The sequence below is a fragment of the Sipha flava genome, unplaced genomic scaffold (assembly GCF_003268045.1).
Source record: "Sipha flava isolate LNK unplaced genomic scaffold, YSA_version1 100_pilon_pilon, whole genome shotgun sequence".
Taxonomy (NCBI): domain Eukaryota; kingdom Metazoa; phylum Arthropoda; class Insecta; order Hemiptera; family Aphididae; genus Sipha; species Sipha flava.
Window position 1 is genome coordinate 862855 of NW_020271714.1, and position 19654 is coordinate 882508.

Sequence of the window (19654 nt, forward strand, 5' to 3'; positions counted from 1 at the left end):
ATTATAATGTCTAATAGTCATAGAAGCCGCGGATATATTATATAATAATTAAATAAAGGAAACTTTAAGCAGATATCTTATGACTAATTACATTAAACGCAAGGACTAAAGAAGACTTTCATTAGGTACCATTTTTATTTTCAACAAAAATCATACATCTAACATAACTTTTATTGTAACTTAGCTCTTATAGTTTTATGAATTATAAATGAGGTAGAAATGTAATAAAAAATATCTCTAGTTTATGATTATACATTAATAATAAGCTAACGTTTTTTAATAAATATATTATAAAGCATCTATTTAAGTTCATAGAAAGTTATTATATTAAAACTTGAACTAATACATGCTACATATTAGTATAACCATACAAATAAAAACTTCTGTATGTTATTCATTACACTGATTAAATAAGTAATATGAATTATTTTCAGGGACAACTGTTTTATATAAATATTGGTATATATAGCAAGTCGAGAAATTAGTTTTCTTTCATTAATTTTATGTAAGTTTACGTGTGATTAAAATTATATTATATAATATAAAAAATAAATATTTCACAAGTTTCTTTTAATTAAAGATTGATAATCAATTATAAAAAAATTCATCTAAATGAAAGTGATATTTTAGTATTTAACAATTTTTCTTTAGTTACTCAGGTTTAAAGTATAAATTTATTCAAGAAATGTTTATAAAAACATGATTAAATATTGATAAAATATCAATGAAATCGCAAAAAAAATTTAATATTCATTTTTTTATATTTTTCGTTTGCATACAAGTATATACACATACTTCAAATTCGTTACCAACAAATTTTATGTATTAAAAATATAGTATTATAAAATAGCTATGATTATTATAATACGAAGAATATATTTCCTACTTCATACATAATTTTTTTTAAATATTATCTATGACTAGAATATTAATTTGGAAAATTTTGAATTATGAAATTATTTAATGTCTTAGATTTAAATTGTTATTGTTATGAGAGTATCAAATTAACTATTTTTACAGTATGCTCTATTTAGATGTACAATTAAAATTTTACCATAATAACTTAGTGTGTATAATTATATTCAGTAAGTACTCATTAATTTTAAAATTGTCATTATGATTCCGTATAATCGTTTTACGAGTACTAAGTCTTACGTATTTATGTACTAACATTAAACCATTTTTCAAACTTGGGATATTTTATGTACCACATTTATATGATTGGATGATATGAATTATATCATATTGGAGTTATTTTTAAATAAATAGATCATACTACTGTACGATGGAAACGAATACCTACAACGTGTCATTATATTTTAATAATTAAAGTGCAATTACTCAGTTTTTTATTTTAAATATATTTAAATTTTCAGGCTGTGGTGTAGTTTATTTTAGTTTTGTCAATAGTTTTTAATTTAACAGACAAGATCAGAAATAGTAAAATGACTACAGTTAAAAATACCAAATAAATATATATGCTGTGTCCATAATGATTACACATCTTATTTACGAATTTATACATGCATGTGAACATAAATTGCAATCACGTTAATTTATACTTGTATAATGTATAGTATAACCATATAATATTACTACAGACCAAAGTAATACTATTTACTGGATCTGGATTTGAATTTGAATATAATATTTAGTGAAATAGACCGGTTCCCATAAGAAGTTTATTTCTTAAATTATTTATAGTAAAGATATTTTTTTTTTTTTTATCAAGAAGAAGATAGAGTCGAAGCTCATATTGTAAAATAAAAATTTTATCAAGGACGACTGTAAGCATAGAAAAAGCGTAGTGTCTGACCATGATAGCATTGATAGCAACATGCATTTACCGTACGATAATTGATGATTTTAACGTTGTTAACATGGAAACTGAGTCCTTTCGGAAAATATTGCATTGTTTTAAAGTAAATATCAAGTACAAAATTCGAATGGCTTTACAGACGACACTTGTTTTAGTTGAACTGCCATAATAGATCGGTTACCGGAAAATTACGGGTGTTCATGTTAATCATTAAAAATCGTTAACAAAACGTTCATATTCATAATCATCATCTTCTCTCATATCAAATGTATCTATAAATTAAAAAAAAATATATAAGATGAAAAAAAATTACAAATCGGTTTTAATATGTAACTTGTGAAAACATGCAATTCTTTGAAACTAGATAGCTCTGAAACTAGCAAAAACATTAATCATGCAATTGTATCCAGGTTTTAAAGGGGAGGCGGTCGGTAGATCTCTTGTCGACGTATCTTGGTCGTACCGAGACGAAAAGTGGTGGGGATAAAAGGTAACCGCAAAATATATGTATATGACTCGTAATCGGACTACATAAATTGTTATTATGAATACTGTATTATAGTTATGGTTTCTAACCGCTGTGCAACCATTTATCCTTGATCATGTCCGACGCTTTCTCTGCGATCATTATGGTCGGCGCGTTCGTGTTGCCTCGCACGATCGTCGGCATGATGGACGCGTCTACCACTCTGAGACCGGCGATGCCGTGCACCCTCAGCTGCGGGTCGACCACGGCCTCCTCGTCGTGCTCCGGGCCCATTTTGCACGTGCCCACCGGATGGTATATAGTGGCCGTGTACTCCATAACCACGCACGCCCAGTACTCGTCCGTGCCGAATTTGTGATCCCTGCACGCCTTGGCCGGCACATCCACCAGTGACGCTCCGATCTTCCGCATCGAATGCGTCTTCACCAGATTTGCTCCGATCTTAATCCCTGTGAATCCGCGATCACATGCATTAATACGATAAATATTATTAAAATATAATATGTCAGCCCATTTGTTTTCATTATACTGTATTCAATATTGTTGTTATTATACGTATGTTAAAGTGGTTGCAAATTAAACCACCGTTTAGGGTGTTCTGTTCTATGTTAAAAGCATGTATTTAGGTATGATACGAGTGTGTATGCGCTGCAATATAAACCGATTTACCTTGAAATATTTTACTCCCCTCTTATTTTCAGAGCTCAGAGCATATAAATGGTTGTTTATTCGAATTGATAGGTGTAAATTAAAACGGTTCAGTTAATTCCTATTTGAAATATGCCATAATTTAGCATTAAGAATCACGTCAGAAGTAAAATATGTATGAAAACTCCATAGACGGAAATCGGGGGGGGGGGGGGGGAGGGGGGGGAAAGCCCCCCTAGTCCTAAAAATACAATAATTATTATAATTGTAAAATGCATTTTTAATAATTGAATTAAAAAAAATATTCTATGATAAAAATTTAATCAAATTCGTAAGATTTTACAAATTTACTGTCATGACTTGGAGCTATCGTGATTAATGTAATATTAATTATATGTAATAATACCCGTATTGGTTGTTTAATTTAATTAACTAATAATGTCTGTTTATTATACCTACTCCAAAAATGTTTGAGATAAGGCACCTAATTGTTTTTTTGGTTAAATTGTTGAGTATGTCAAACTGTCAAACTTTGTAAATTGCCTTGTTGAAATAAATAATTGCGTACAGGGGTACCTAGAGGTGTAATAACCAAATAATGCTCAGCCCCCTCCCCCCCACTAATTTCATCAAATTTCCGCTTATGGTATATTTACACTTTAATTCGCATTGATTCGTTGCGAATCAGTTAACTCAAATTAATGGATGAACGTAAACGGTCAATTCGATTCATGCTTTTTCTACAAAACGTCATCCACGTGTTATTGGCGTACACTTCGCGATTACATTATTATTTTTATTCAAAATGATGATTAATGTGCCTCATTATGAAATAATTTTTTTGTTATATTTGGTTATATTGGTTTTATTATTCTACTATATTAATACGCATGCTCTAACACACACACATATTTCACACTAAATACCATTAACCTGGTTCTAGCGCTTGTCATTAATAGATAGTAAATCACCATTTTAGAAGATGCCCATTACTTGCCAAATTATTATTATGTACAATGGGCATAAGTAATGTACTATGTATGATAATAATAATATGATGATGACCCCAAGAAAATTACATAATGCTTCATTACTTGTTAGGTGAATGTTCGTTTTGGCAAATATTTTCATTAAATATTATATAACACGTGTAGACATGTATTATTTCTACGCATGGTGCAAAATAAGCACGAGAGAAACGTGTGTTTTTTGGAAATGATATTGGCTAGATAAATTAGATGCTGAATAATAATTTTTGTAATTAGAATATTATAATTTTTGAACATTTCGCAAAGAAGAATGTAAAAAAAAAACTTGCAACTAATTACAGTACCCATTAATCACAGTTGAAATGTCTTAACGTTATATTTATATTTAAATATATTTGCTCTTAAAAATGCTTAATGACCAAGGGTATGATACTGATGTATAATTTCATAATACGAAGTCAAAGTACTAAAAATAATTTTCTCAAGTGTGAAATCTTTGTTAACTATTTTTATTAGAATAATCAATTAAGCATGGGAATTATTTTAAATGAAAAATTATCGCAAAACAATTTAAAATAAAACAATTAAATAATTGATATGATAGTAATATTTGGATTATGACCAAAGTAGATTATAAACTTAAATTTTTCAGTCGATAATTTAATATTATAAGATTAAAACCTTACCTTCAATAAGTATTGCCAGATCGTTTCCTTTAGTAAAGAAACGTGGGTAAATCAATGGTTGACCCCAAATGGGATCAGTATTATTGAGCAAAATATAACCTCTACTTTTTGGCTTCAACAAAATCGGTCGTACGTTAATAGCTTCATAATAAGAAACTGGAGACATAGCAAATTTCGTGGCATTTCCGGGATCAAGAATCCAATCTTTCTCATTGCTGTTATCAAATGCATAGTTAATGTCAGGAAGGTCGTGTGAATCTTCAAACCTATATAAATGTCAACATTATTCATATAAGAAATAATAAATGTTTTTGTTTGAAACATTAGCCAAATATTTTATAGCTAGTTGTAGAGACAAATAAATTGAACGCACAATGTATTGCATACACAAACGCCGCGAAGTAAAGTATATATAGCCACACATACTTAGTTTGAAGGAATACACCGCATTGTAACGGACCGGTAGCTGCTAAAGGACCTTTTCTTTTCTTTTTATACAAAATAGCGTCTTCTTTTTTCTCCTTGAGAGACTTGTCGGTGGCTGTTTTTTTTACTCTAATAACTATACCGTCGGTCGTGACGTGATCTTGTAGATTCCTTCCAACTGCTAAATTTTTCACCACCTTAATATTCATTTTCTTCAAGTGTCGTTCAGGTCCAATACCGGAAAGCATCAATATTTTTGGAGAGTTCAACGCCCCGGCACTAAGAATTATCTCTTTCCTGGCAAACACCGTTCTCATTTTATTTTTATATAAAAATTCCACTCCCGTAGCTTTTTTTTTTTCGATCAACACTCTAGTTACATGAGCGTCAGTGAGTACAGTTAGATTTTTTCGTTTTTTTCTAATCGGTCGTATAAATGCTTTGTTCGTACTCATTCTTTCGCCGTGTCTAGCCGTAGATTGTAAATGAGTAACGCCTATTTGATTTTCTGCATTTACATCTACATACTGTAAACCATATTCTTGCCATGCCTAAAAGATAATATAATTTTGACATTGCAATTGTTATACATTCTTAATAGTTGAAAATTTGAAGTATGCTAGTGTGTTATTATTATTATTAACACGCACAATGTATAATATGTAGGTGATATGAACTAATATTAAAATTATAAATTTGTTAAATTAAAAATTCTATTTTATAATGTCTAAATAATTTACTTAACTGTTTTCAATTTAAGTTTGTATAAATAAAATAATTTGATAATAAACATTCATTAAGTTTTGTACCTTTATCAATGTTACTGCAGTTTGATCTACATATGGAAACCATTCTACTGTGAGATATCCTCCTTTACCGTGAAATTCTGGATTTTTTTTATAAACTTCTGGATCTTCATTATCTTCAGACTTCTTAAAATAATGAAGAACTTCATCATATCCCCAACCTTACAAAGACAAAATATTATTTTATTTTAATAAAAAAATTATCTGATGTTTAGAGTATTATAAAATAAATATTTCTTTAGAAAAATAATAAAATTTATTTATAACGTATAGATATTTAAATTGAATGAAAAATTTAAATATGATAATAGTTATGCTTATTGAGTACAATATTATATTATACTTATAACTTAATAAGTTATAAAATATTAAGTAATAATTTTACTATTTATATGGTATATAATTAAATTAAAATGTAAAAGTATTATATTATTATAACCTATTATGTTTAAGCTATTTTATAGTAATGTACCAATTCCATAGTTTATTAGTATATACAACTTATATTACTAATGATTAACACAAATTTCAAATGATTGATAATAACTACATCATGTTACATGATTAATTGTATGTATTAGGAATCGTATTCATTATACATCTAAAAAGTTATTAAAAAAAAATATTTTTTTATATCACATTACACTATACACGTGAGTTCTTTTGTGAATGATAATTTTTAATTAATTTGCTTCGCTAATATTCCGTATTATAGTACAAATTATAATATATTTATTTAATTTCTTAGTTAAATACTTGTTAATCGATGGAGGATTTACCGATAAATAACATAGCGAGGTGCCTAGGGTGTAACATTTAGGGAAGATTCAAACATTTTCATTCTACTTTATTATTATTTTTGTTTTAGTATTTTAATTATAATTCCCATGTAATTAAGATTCTTATTGTTTTGTTTTTGTATTTCGTCAATTGCCCTGACATTCAATAAATAATATTTTAAAAATCAATTATCTCAACGTTTGCCACCACTCCTATTATATTGTGACGTTCGGATGATCAATTACCTGTCATAACTAACTAACATTAGTTCATGAAAAATATAATCAACTTAACTTATAAATAATTATGTAAAAGAAAAACCTCACAGAAAGTTACTCAAATATTAAAAATTATGTTTCCTATTTTGACATCAATAGCTGTTGCCAGTTTTTCGGCAGTACAATAAATGATTAAAATGAGTAAACAATTTCTTACGATCTACTATGTCTCAAAATAGAATTAACTCACCAGCCATATTTAATATTGAAAATAAAATTACTCAGCAGATACCGTTAGATTTAATAATAGATAACTTTTTTCTGAAAATTCATGATGTAAGGCACTTAAAATTTGAATACATCAAATTTACATAGTTGTTTAAATAGTTTTTATAATATTTGAGTTTTACATTTTACATGACTATAATATATAATAATTTATGGTGATAACTTTTTTTTTTTTACAGTACATGCACATAAAAAAAAAATAAAAATAAATAAGGGAAGGAAAATAAGTAAAACCAGATTCCAAAAAATGTACAGAGAGAGACAAATTTTTTAACAAGATCTTAGGATACCTTATTAGTAATTCTCAACCATTTTTTTTTGGCATTAAAGGCGTATGTTCAAAAGTAACTAGGGGCACAAAAATCCCAAGTCCGGCACTGCTGTTACTTAATTTTTAGTGAATAACAATAATAGGCTATACAACTACGATCAGTGTTCATAAACTAAGTTCTATTCGTGATCATATTATATTCTTACAGCAGAAGATCCACAAGCTGTTTTTCTTCTGATAGATACATGTTGGGCATACCTTTTCAAAAGTTTTTACTAGTTTTCTTCATTAACATCAATATTTTAATTTTCTCTTCGTGTTTTCTATCAAAATGAATACATGGACTGGATTTTATTGGCTTCCACACTTTGCTTACCCTCCAACCACACATTTTTTCAGTTTAAATTTATCAGGGATCTTTCATATTACTTAATATTGACAGCTGATATAGCTATGAATTTAGAAAATGGCCGACGATCCACTACAATCGAAACACGTCAAATTAAAACAAATAATAAACTTACTACCTTAATTCTTGCCGTAGAATTAAACTATAAATTCTATATGTTACAAAAAAAAAAATAATATTTTAACTTTTAAAGTATTATTTACCAATTATATAGTTCCATTACTAATGATAATTATTTCATCACCATTTACGATTATTAAAATGATTTAAACATATTTAAACATTTTTTACAGCATAGTTGTTTGCTTATTTATGAGATTTTAGTGTATTGACTTACGAGCCATGATTTGGCTCAAAGATAATATCTTTGAGTTAGATATATTCCTATTGTAATTTCAAAATATTAATTAAGCGTTAATAATCAAATTCGATTTTAAATCAGTCGATAGACATTAATCACTCATTAAAACTGAATAAGCTCATTACTGTTATTTTCTTATACGGTACATTATGGCTTCTTTCTAGTAATTATTTCATAGGTTATTAAGACAAAAACACTCTATTCTTAAATTTCATATTTACCATTTATATACATACCATCATTGCCCATACGTTCCCACTCGTCGTAATCTTCCATATTCCCTCGAGTGTAAATCATATAGTTAATTGTACTTGATCCACCCATCACTTTACCTCTTGCCCAGTCACACATTCCACCTGGTCTGGACCTACACATATGATAGTCGGGTTGTGTTGTGTAATTCCAATCAATCTTACTTCCCAATTGTAATGGCGCAAGACCTGGCACAGAAGAGAACTCAGGTTCCTCAATACCAGCTTCAAGTAGTAACACCTATATCGACATGATAATAACAATTTAAATTAATGACGTACTATTATAGTTTATAACCATAATAAGCGTTAAACAAAATTTAGTTATTAAAGTATGTCGATGGCTATAACTGTGTAATGGTCTCTTCGTTCATTAACAATTTTAATAGATCGAATAAAACAGAATTATTTATTATTGTTGTTATTTTATAAATAATAACAATGAAAAATATTAACTTGGTAGTGCAACAAGAATAATGCATGTAGACATTTACCTATAGTAACGTGACTCGACATTAACCAATGTCGACTTCGTAATAGAATTGACACCTTTTTTTAATCATAAAACACAATCAAAATGTGTTGTAAGTATTTAAATTGGGTATGTTTGAAACATTTTTTTAAACTTTTTATGAAATTAACCGAACGGTCAGAGAAAATACCTTTATTAAATCACACCTTATTTTATAATACTATAAATATGAAGAAATTTTTACTATTTCGTTAAATTATTCTTTAGTTTTATTACCATTGGAATATTTTAAAATTTTATATTACTTTCATTTAATTTTTAGTAGCTTTTTAAAAATGATTTTTAGTTTTAAATACAACTACTTGCAATATTATCAACATGAATGATTTGTTGAGGCTATAGAATAACAGAACGATGACTTACCTTCCAGTCTTTAATCTCTGATAATCTATTGGCGACAACACAGCCTGCAGATCCAGCGCCAATTACCACGAAATCGTACTCATCGGGCACTGCTCTTTTTCGCCTTTTTTTCTGGAAAACGGACATAAACATTTCATCGAATAGATGTCCATAACCGTCCAAGAAGTTTTTGGTTTGCGTTTCCGACTGGTCGGATTCTATTAGTACATTTTTATTGTTGCCCATAGATGGACCGTCAACGGTGTATCCGAACAAGTGCATGAGAAATCGAAGGAACACAAAATTCTCCGTGTGACAAGCTGATAGTGGCTTCCTGGTCTGCATGCACATTTCCGATGAATCTTTGGGCGTGAATGGCGTGGGGTAGTGTTTAACCATTTTTCAAGCTAAGATCCCGGAGTCGGGTGAATGGTTAACGAATTAACAACAACAATGATGCTAAACAGAACAACAGTAAATACATTTGTAATATATATATATAATATGTAAATAAATAATTTTTTAAACGGTTCAATTGTGCCGTACAATTTCCTTATCGGGTTACATTTGAACTGTAAACCAAAAAGAAAAAACTATAAATATTTCGTAAAACAATTGATATTAGAATAAACTAAATGTTCTAAAATCAATGGTAAAACTAATGAACCAAAAATCACTTCATTGAAAATCGTTCATTCTTTGCATGCATAAGTAATTTGGATAATTTTACACCTGACTCGGAATAGTTTTCATTCTGTTGTGCTTTATAAGATATTTCTATATATTTTTTTCATCGATTATAAGATATAAAACTAAACTAAATCATGTTGAACTTAGTTTAGTTTGAGCTATACGTACTGGAAAATGAGCTATCAATAATAATATATGGTAATTTTGACAATTTATAATATTTTATTGAAATATTGGTATGAATAAATAATTTGCAATCGATTTTCTACTAGCTTAAAAGAATAACTTTTCAAAATGCGGTTTTGATAAATCGGTCCTACCAATATTTGTTAGTTTTTCAAAAACTAATCATACCTTTTGCAAAATTAAGATCTAAGCAAAGCAAGTACATTTTTATTTAATACACCTATATTCTAGATTGTACTTTAAATGTTTTGTAATGTCACAGACATTGAAATAAGTTATTATGAATTAAGTTTGAATTTTTTTTTAATTGGTTTTAAATTTGATAACTTTTATTTAATAACTTTGACATATTATCTCTTCTTTTTATTAATAATTTGCACTCTAAAAATAAATTCTGACACTCCGACTTATAAAAACTATACGTATAATAAACTGGAAGCTTTAACCAATATATATATATGATGATCAAATTTTAATTTTAACTGCTAGTATATTGTATAATATTTCTAAAGGAACATTACATAAAATATCTTAATAAATTTAGAAAGTATACATATGTTTATTAATTTTAATAAAAGTTTAATGAAAGAAACCAATAATATTTTTTTTCATGATTATTATTATCAAAGTTACTCTATATTACAATACGTATTTGTTCATCAAATGATTAATGATTAAATGTTTCAAAAAAAAAAAAAATAAAAAATAAATATACATAAAGTATCATCTAAATCCATTGAATTGTCATTTTTCAGTAGTCATTTTCAATTCGCCTAATTCACATCCAATACGCACCCGTGTCAAATTATATTTCTTCATATTTTCCTTATTGCATAAGTGATTGTATACCTAAATACCAAGACTCACATTTTATATTTAATATAATGTTTAACAGTATTTCTGCAATGTTTTACGTATATTTGTACTTTTATAATAATTTAATCGTTTGTAGCCTACTTATTCAATAACATGTACAGTTCACACGGATATATACATTTCTTTGACTAGATATGTATTATCAAGTTTATTTTTACACATTTTTAAAGTCTCATACAAAATTATTATTGATTAGACAACACAAATAATACCTTAGTCCAAGGAAATTATTAAAAAATACTTGTTTTTGAAATAAAGGAGTAAATTTATATTATAAAATAAAAACAATTTCTTAAAAAAAATAATAAAATGTCAAATAACAATGAAGAAAATTGTCATTTTTTGAAGACTAATGATTCTGAATTCCTATTATTTAGCGAATTTACTATTTATTTTTCTAAAGTGAACAAAAAGCAAGTCTTAAAAAATAATATAATTTATTTATTTATTTATTTATTTATTTATTATAGATACCTACAATATGGGATTGTTTATATACAAACCCTTTTTTTACATTTAAAAATACACAATAAAGTTTTTATGGTATACAAAATAATATTAATTTGAAATACAATTATTGAAGGAAATTAATTTATGTGAGCTTTTTTAAGTTTCATTTGCGAAAATGGGCTAATATTATAAGTAATAAAATGCAAACAGACCTTGACCAAACAGTAAATATTAAACAATTATAATTCTTCTCTATTGATATTTTTTATGTATTGAATAAAGTAATTAAAAATATTTTCCATTAATGTCTATATATGCATATAAAAACTTCATCTTATCTTTAATTAATTTAACTCATGATGTAATATATTAGAATATAAACCCACATTGGAGATTTTGATAAAAGTAAGTAGGTATATAATTTAAATATGATGTTTTTATTATATTTCGCTTATATTAAATCCTTTTTTTTTTTGTCTAATAATATATCGATAGGCCTTTAAATTTAATTTAATTAGAAATATTTTTTTACGTTAGAAAATGTTTAATGAATTATAGTTATTTTATATAACTTTATTAATAATTCAATAAAATTAAGTTGAATTTCTAGTATATTTAATGAAATTAAGAAGTGATTACAAAAATATTTACTACTTTAGAAAATATTTTTAAATTATCATTACTAACAAAAGATTTGTAATTCTATATAATTTTCAATTTTTAATTATTTGATACCGTGGTATATTCATATAGTTTATATAATTCATTATTTATTCACATTTCAATTTTTTTTATTATACAAAAAAAATTATTTATCATAAGAATATGAACAATTTGTTTTTATAATGAATCTTTGGCTTAAAAAATAAATAATCATTGTTTTTTTTTTTTTTTTTTTATAAAAAATCATTAATACATTATTTGAGAATAACAAATTTCCAATGGTAATAATTTCTGCTGAATTTAATATATGTTTAATATTTTCAATTTAGCTCATAGTTCTTCATAGTTCTCATATAAATCAGCTTTTTTTCTAAAAGTAACATCACATAATGACAGATTGACTTATTATTTTAATTTTTTCAATGATTGTATTGTTAGAACTTTTGTATAAAATGTGTTTTAATTTAACGTGTTACATTAAATAAACTCAAATTATCTCTATAATTATTAAATGTATTGTTATGTCTTCATCTAATGATTGTTTGGTTTGTATTGACTTTTGCTTATACTACTATATGATTTTGAAATTAAATTATTTCTTCTATTATTTCATTCTTTAAATCGTTTTAAATATTTTCATTAGAGATATAATACTAATAATATATATAAATATGTTTATAAAATAATTTCAGCTATTTTGTCAGAAAACTAAAATAAATTGTTCATTTCAAATATGCTTTATTTATTATCGATGGTAATTAAAAAATTCTACCTATATATTTCATATCAGATCATTAAAAATATAAAAATTAACTGAATTTCTTAAACGAATTTCTAAAATTAAAATATAATAACCATGGCTAGGATTTGTATGCAATAAAAAATTGTAAAAAATACATTTTATTTATCAAAATATGCAAAAATATGCATTTATGGTAAATGTTTTTAAGATAAACACAAAAATATAGTTTTTAATGGATGGAACTTTGAGGTCTTCATGTAGAGTGGCATTTGTGACAAACCAAGAGGCTTTGGTGAGTATGCGGAGGCAAACTGATTGAAATGCTTGAATTGTTTTGAAATTTGAGGGTTTAGCTGTATCTCAAAGGGTAATTCCGTATGACCATATTGGTTAGTGATTATTGTATAAAAGTAAACGGAAAAATATAGTTACAAAAAAAATATTTATTTATTGAAAAACATCAGTGGTTGGCTGTTTGTCTTCATATAATATAATTGAGAAATAAAATAAAATAATTTAAAATAAAATTTATGTTTGACAAAAAACTAAGTTTTGTACTTTAATCAGCAGGGTTAGAATTAAATACGTTTTAAATTTAAATTAATTTAATTTAATATTAATTAAATATTAATATTAAATTATAAATATTAATTACGAAATATACCATAAAACATAAATTTTTCACATTTTTACTATCGAAATATGCGATAATATTCATTTTATTCAACATATCAAATAATATGCATTTTATCCAAAATATGCGAAAATATGCAAAATATAAACACCACCATTTATTTCATCATTCATGGATATTACTGACAAAATCAATAATTAGAAGTCGCAAAAAAATCATGCTGTTGTATGCAAATCCTAGCCCTGATTGATAATAACATATATATAGTAATATCATAGTTAAAAAAAGGTAATTATACATTCTTGTGTCCAAATTTTTTTTTGAAATTTAAACAAAAAACATAAAAAAAATATTAGTATTTAATTCTTATTATTTAAGCATTTTACTTTAAGGATAAATAATTAAAAAAATAATTTTATTGAATCATAAAAAGTATATTTTATAAATTCAAATTCAAATTATGTATTGGTATACAAAATTAAATAAATTTACCTACTACTTAATAAAATTAAGTGTTTCTATGTAGAATATAAAAAAATATTATTTAATAAAGTATTCAAATTACCTTGATGATTATAAGTGCTTGTTAATTTACACACATACACATACACGCACACACACAAACACACACACACACACATATATATATTTAAATATAATATAATATTACATTTACAAAAATAATAATTATTTAATATATAAACATAATTTTACTAAAAACAACAGTTTTACATGTTTTCGTAAACTTAAAAAATAAAACATTCCTCGTGATCTGCTCGATATAGATTGATCATTTTAGAGCTGTTGAATCAAGCGTAATATTTATTTCCCTCCAATTGTCAACATTCGCTATAAAACCAACAGAGTATAATTGACTCATATTACAGTCACATTGTTACGTGTTTTTTAGTATTGTATATAAAAAAAAATACGGCAATATATTTGTATTAATCGTTATCCATTTGGATACATTTTCGACGGTCGATTCTACATTTTTAATTTTAAAAAATATGATTTTATTTTAATCCAGAGGTTAATAATAAGTTAATAATAAAGGTTAATAATAATTAAAAGCATTTACTATTATAACTATAATATACCAATAACAAGTTAATAGAAATTTAAAATTAATTTCAGTAGCATTTAAAATGTATTAAAAATACATAAGTACTTTGTAAGTATTAATTGTAAATCTATCATTCAAAAATAAAATTAGTAGTGTAGATTATGTTACTTATTATTTAGTTTTAAATGTTCCTCAATCCTACGCCGAATTACCTCACATTATATGAATGAGTAAATATATATTTATATTATTCTTTAGTGTCTACTGTATTTATCTAGTCATGGGCCATTGAAGTATTTTTGGGATAAAAAAAAATTATCAACGATATATATATATAAATATAAAAAAACCAAAATATTTGGTAAGTTTAGATCAGATATAGAAATATAAAATACTTTTTTCAAAACAAAATGTTGTGTAATGTAATCGCATTAAAAATGATTTAGTAATACAAGTATATTGAATTTATTTTTCGCATTACATTATTTTATATTTAATTGTTAAAAAATATAACCATTAGTTACTTTAAAATAAGAATTGTAATCAACTAAAAACTTGTCAAAATTAATAATTTAATATTTAAGTTCAAATTGTGTATTTGAATCATCACACTGTAATGTTATTTTATTTAAAAACTTACAAGAAAAATATTTGCTAACCATTTAACTAAAAGCTTTTCAACTAAATTAAATACCTTCTTAAAATTAATAATCTTATATTTTATTTACTGTCACAATTATTTTTTTTTTATACATAAACGAATTTTAAATATGCCAATCATATTTGTCTATAAGCTTAAGTATAGACAAATACAAATAGTTGTAATTAGTTCATACTTGACCTAGGAATTACACTTCAATAAATATCGATGTTTAAAGAGTAAGTGTTGATATAGTTGAAAATCTATTTCTCAATCAAACATTACATTTACATAACAGTCAATAGTCAAAACATTAGAATATTTGACTTTTTATTTTAGGTAACTCCAACTTTTAAAAATTTAATTAAATTAAATTAACTGCTATAGGTACTTACTTAACATTTCTTTATAAAAATATACAATTAAAACAAATGCTACGAAGAAAAAGACTCATCAATTATTTACAATATATCAATCTTTGGACAGCTTCCTTTTCTTTTCTTTGGACAGATTGACATCCAAAAATCCTAATCCTTTTTTATGTTTATGTCTACTAGAATTTTCATAGTTATTGAATATTTAAATTATAGAGGCTTGATATTTTTGGTAGTACCCAGGAGCGTATTTAGGAATTTCAGGATAGGGGCAACACATATTCCCTCCCCCCACTAAAAAAAAAATGTTGTTACTAATTATTATTATTTATTAAAACCTCTATTAATTGCTAGATATACAATATAAATACAAAATTCAAATATTTTTCTTCCTTGATTTAGAACCAGCAAAATCATTAATTATTTATTCAAAATCCAATGAAGTGGTTATTTCAGCTGCAGTTATTAATACTGGTAAAGCCGAGCAGCGGTCTTCAACCATTGTAGACCGTCAATAGTTTTTATTATTTCTAATGTAGAAAAAGAATGCTTTGCAGTACAATTTGTAGATTGTGTACACAAAAAAATACGTAAAGCTACTTCAACATAGGAATAAATACTAGTAAAATCATGTTCTCTTATGAACCGAAACATCTGTATTGTTGTAAACTTAACTTTAATGTTTTTTTAAATAGCCTTGAAATTGTACACACTCATTTGCAGAACATGTTGCCAAATCATTTGGGTAAGTTGTGTCAGTGTGTAAAGTACGAAATAAAAACTGTCCGCCTCCCTAAATCTTTAAAAAATTTCCGCTCCGGGCAACGGGACTCATAGCCTCTATCTAAATACGCCCCCGGTAGTACCTAAATTATGTTATACTTTTATTGAAATAATTATTCTGGCTGGTGGTAGACTTAAAATCTATTGTAATCGTATTTCTGAACTTTTTATTATGGAATAAATTACGATACCATATTGCGCGTACTTATTAATAAATTTCAATTTCTTCACAACAATAAATATTATTCTAAATTATTAACTATCAAACAAAATTAATAAAACAATATTCCATCGATAAACATGTTATAGGTACATACGTTATATATAAAAACTTTTAGTTTCTTATAGAGTGCGTTGTTACTAGAATGCATGAAACCTCTCGATATATAAAAATATGCAAAGATCAAAGATAATTTTTCAATTAATAATAATATTAATTGATTATTTATATACTGTCCTATGCTATCTTCAATCGTTGAAACGTGATATTATCATAATATCATGATGTGAATTCTTACTGCAAATTAAGTTTCTCTAAACTTTCAACGGGAACACTAAAGATGTAAAATAATGAGTGAATTGATTCAATAATAATCATAATTATTGTAATATATTCACTAAAAAATATTACCATTGATTTTATAATAATACTTTGTATATTTTATTAAACCATCCTAAAAGTATTCAAACATACATACGTTTAAGTAATGTTCAAAGAATATTGCTTATGTACGTGCATAAAAACCATATAAAAGTAATACTATTTATTATAACTATGATAGTAATTATTTTGATATTCAATTTATATACATGCATGTAAATAAAAGAGAGTGTATTTTAAATCATCTCCCTACGGTTTCGAGGAAATATTGGACAGGTACACCAGTATAATATAGTACCATATACTTTCACTAACTTTTAGTTTAACGATACATCACACCATAAAAAACTATTTTATAAATTGCTCATCGTACCTACCTACCTCAGATGTTCTGGAGTTGTGTAAAATGTAAAAGCATACAGTATAATATCTTATAGCATTTATTTAAACATAATAACTAATGTAAATAAATAATACAACAGTGCATAAACAAAAAAATAGTATTTCCGTCAGAGACATCACATAAGTCAGACTTTAAGTTAAAAAAAAACCCCTTAAAAAACAACATTTGTACGGTGATCGAAAATTAACATTGCACCATTATATATACCCAACAACTGTTAGTATTTCAATGACGAAATATTTGGAAAACAAAAATCTAGGGCGTATTACATTGAACTCATTTGTTTCGGATCAATAATTATCCTGGACTTGATTTGTTTTTTTATCATTAAATGCGATCATTTAAATATATAAACGCGCGCACATTTATACAGTTTTCTCCCGGTAAAGCAAGTTGTGTATTATGAAATACAAAGCTAACCTTCAAAAATACGCGAGTAATGGGTGTCGCCACCGGATCTCGATTCATCCGGGAAAATAATAAATATATAAATAATAATAATTTTAATTAATGACTTGTGTTGTCAAAGCCTTACTTTCTTATAATAACAAAATATTGTAGTGATATTAAGAATATAATAGGTCTTATGCAAATGGTACGTAAAACAATGTCAATTATAATGTACAAAATGGTCAACGTACCTACTCTGTATAAAATCATAATACAACATTCACAAAACATAATCGTTTAAAGTATTTGTGTTACGGGTAGAGTTCAAAAATGGATAATGTCCACCACTGGCGCCCATATCGCTTACCAAGTAATAAAATTGCATGGATGCCCAATGGTGGTGGGTGGGTCTTATTAACTGCCATGTCCAATGTATTACGATTAGGCACCTTTAGGATATAACACAAATTATTTTGTCGAATTATAAATGGCCAAATTTACAATGTAGGTATTTGTAAAACTATTATTATTATTTGAAAGGTGATAACTACTGAAAGTAAGTGGTTAAAATTATCAACAGCACGGGTAAGTAGAAAATGTTTGAGCACCATTGGTGTGCACATTACCCGGGTAAAATACTCTTAATTCATTTGAACATTATAATGTGTACATTATCCACATTAAATATGCACAGTTTGTACATTATCCAGCTAATGTACTCATTGTTCAGTATATTTTGGATAAAGTATAAAATAGAAAAAAAAAATCAAATAATATTAATCCGAAAAAAAACTATTTATTAAGTAACTTGGGTATTATTAAGTTATTATTTTACATATGAAAATATTTTAAAAATTAAATATATTAATTTATTAGGATAGTTCAAATTTGAGTGGCATTAAAGTTGTAAAGTATCTTTTACACAAACAATTTTTAAAACCTTGATCACCAGAAAGAGATTGTGCATTTACTATTTTGTAGCCGTAACTTTTAAAGTAACTATTAATGATTCATTGTAATTTACTTGTTTTTTTTCGGTTAATTTAGCTTTTCTCGTTTCGGATATGTCATAATATTTTGATTCAGTGAAAAGCTCCGATTCTCTTTATTTTTATTAATTTATTAAAACTTTCATAAATTTCTGTTTTAAAGAAAATATTTTAATACTCTAAATAATCAAATCTTAATAATCTGAATAAGTGAACTCGAAATTTGCATATATAGCATCGTACTGAAGTTTAAAATTATCATACAATATCACTACACAGGTTTTATCATAACGTACAATTTATATTTTATCGTATTTCATTTTATCAAAACACTATATCCATTCATAGGTAGGCAATGTACAAATTATCCGGTTAATATACAAACTAAACTTATTAAAAATATTTTTATTTTATCCAATAGGTGCATTACCCAGTAAATGTTTACATTACTCAATATTCGTACTCTACCCGTATGTATTCCAATAATTCTAAAATTATTCAAAACATTTTAAAATTATTCAATGAACTCAGCAATCGTCTTAATAATGGCGTTATATTTTCAATAACTAAAAATTTAAATTCCTAACTTTAAACTGTATGACTGTTTTCAAAGATTTTTATTTACACTGATTTCAATTTAAAGGACTGGATGAACATTTTTTCAATTTTAAATTACATTTCTGATAAACTACTTAAATAATGATATGGTTAATAAATCGTTAATTCAGTATTATATATACGAGTATATGTGGTTCAACATGTTCAGATAATTTTTGATTACAAATGGATTATAGAAATTTTGAATATTTTACACACTCATATATATATGTAAAATATTCCAAACTGTATTGCTT

At 25.8% G+C, this 19654-nt stretch overlaps 2 protein-coding genes across 3 annotated transcripts in view; one reads left to right on the top strand and one right to left on the bottom strand.

Moving 5' to 3' along the window:
• Window positions 1-19654, top strand: part of LOC112679906 — a 64902-nt gene that overhangs the window by 6422 nt on the left and 38826 nt on the right. The gene's annotated exons all lie outside the window — the stretch shown is intronic.
• Window positions 1077-14208, bottom strand: LOC112679854 (glucose dehydrogenase [FAD, quinone]-like). Of its 2 annotated transcripts, XM_025549794.1 has the most exons (9): window positions 14120-14208; window positions 9542-9772; window positions 9335-9445; window positions 8425-8680; window positions 5865-6022; window positions 5056-5606; window positions 4630-4895; window positions 2396-2755; window positions 1077-2091 (listed from the first exon to the last, which is right to left on the bottom strand). In XM_025549794.1, the coding sequence occupies exons 2-9, from the start codon at window positions 9710-9712 to the stop codon at window positions 2030-2032; spliced, it is 1935 nt and encodes a 644-aa protein (XP_025405579.1). In that variant the 5' UTR covers window positions 9713-9772; window positions 14120-14208; the 3' UTR covers window positions 1077-2029. The 2 variants fall into 2 exon arrangements, with proteins under 2 accessions (XP_025405579.1, XP_025405573.1); XM_025549788.1 differs by having other exon boundaries at window positions 9335-9772.

What these genes read in the sequence shown, in the direction of transcription:
- LOC112679854 (XM_025549788.1), bottom strand. Translation starts at nt 9,712, where the DNA reads ATGGTTAAACACTACCCCACGCCATTCACGCCCAAAGATTCATCGGAA. An exon ending in CTGCAGTAACATTGATAAAG is followed by an intron (nt 5,607 to 5,864) that starts GTACAAAACTTA and finishes ATTATCTTTTAG; the next exon opens with GCATGGCAAGAATATGGTTT. An exon ending in TCTGGCAATACTTATTGAAG is followed by an intron (nt 2,756 to 4,629) that starts GTAAGGTTTTAA and finishes GCGGATTCACAG; the next exon opens with GGATTAAGATCGGAGCAAAT.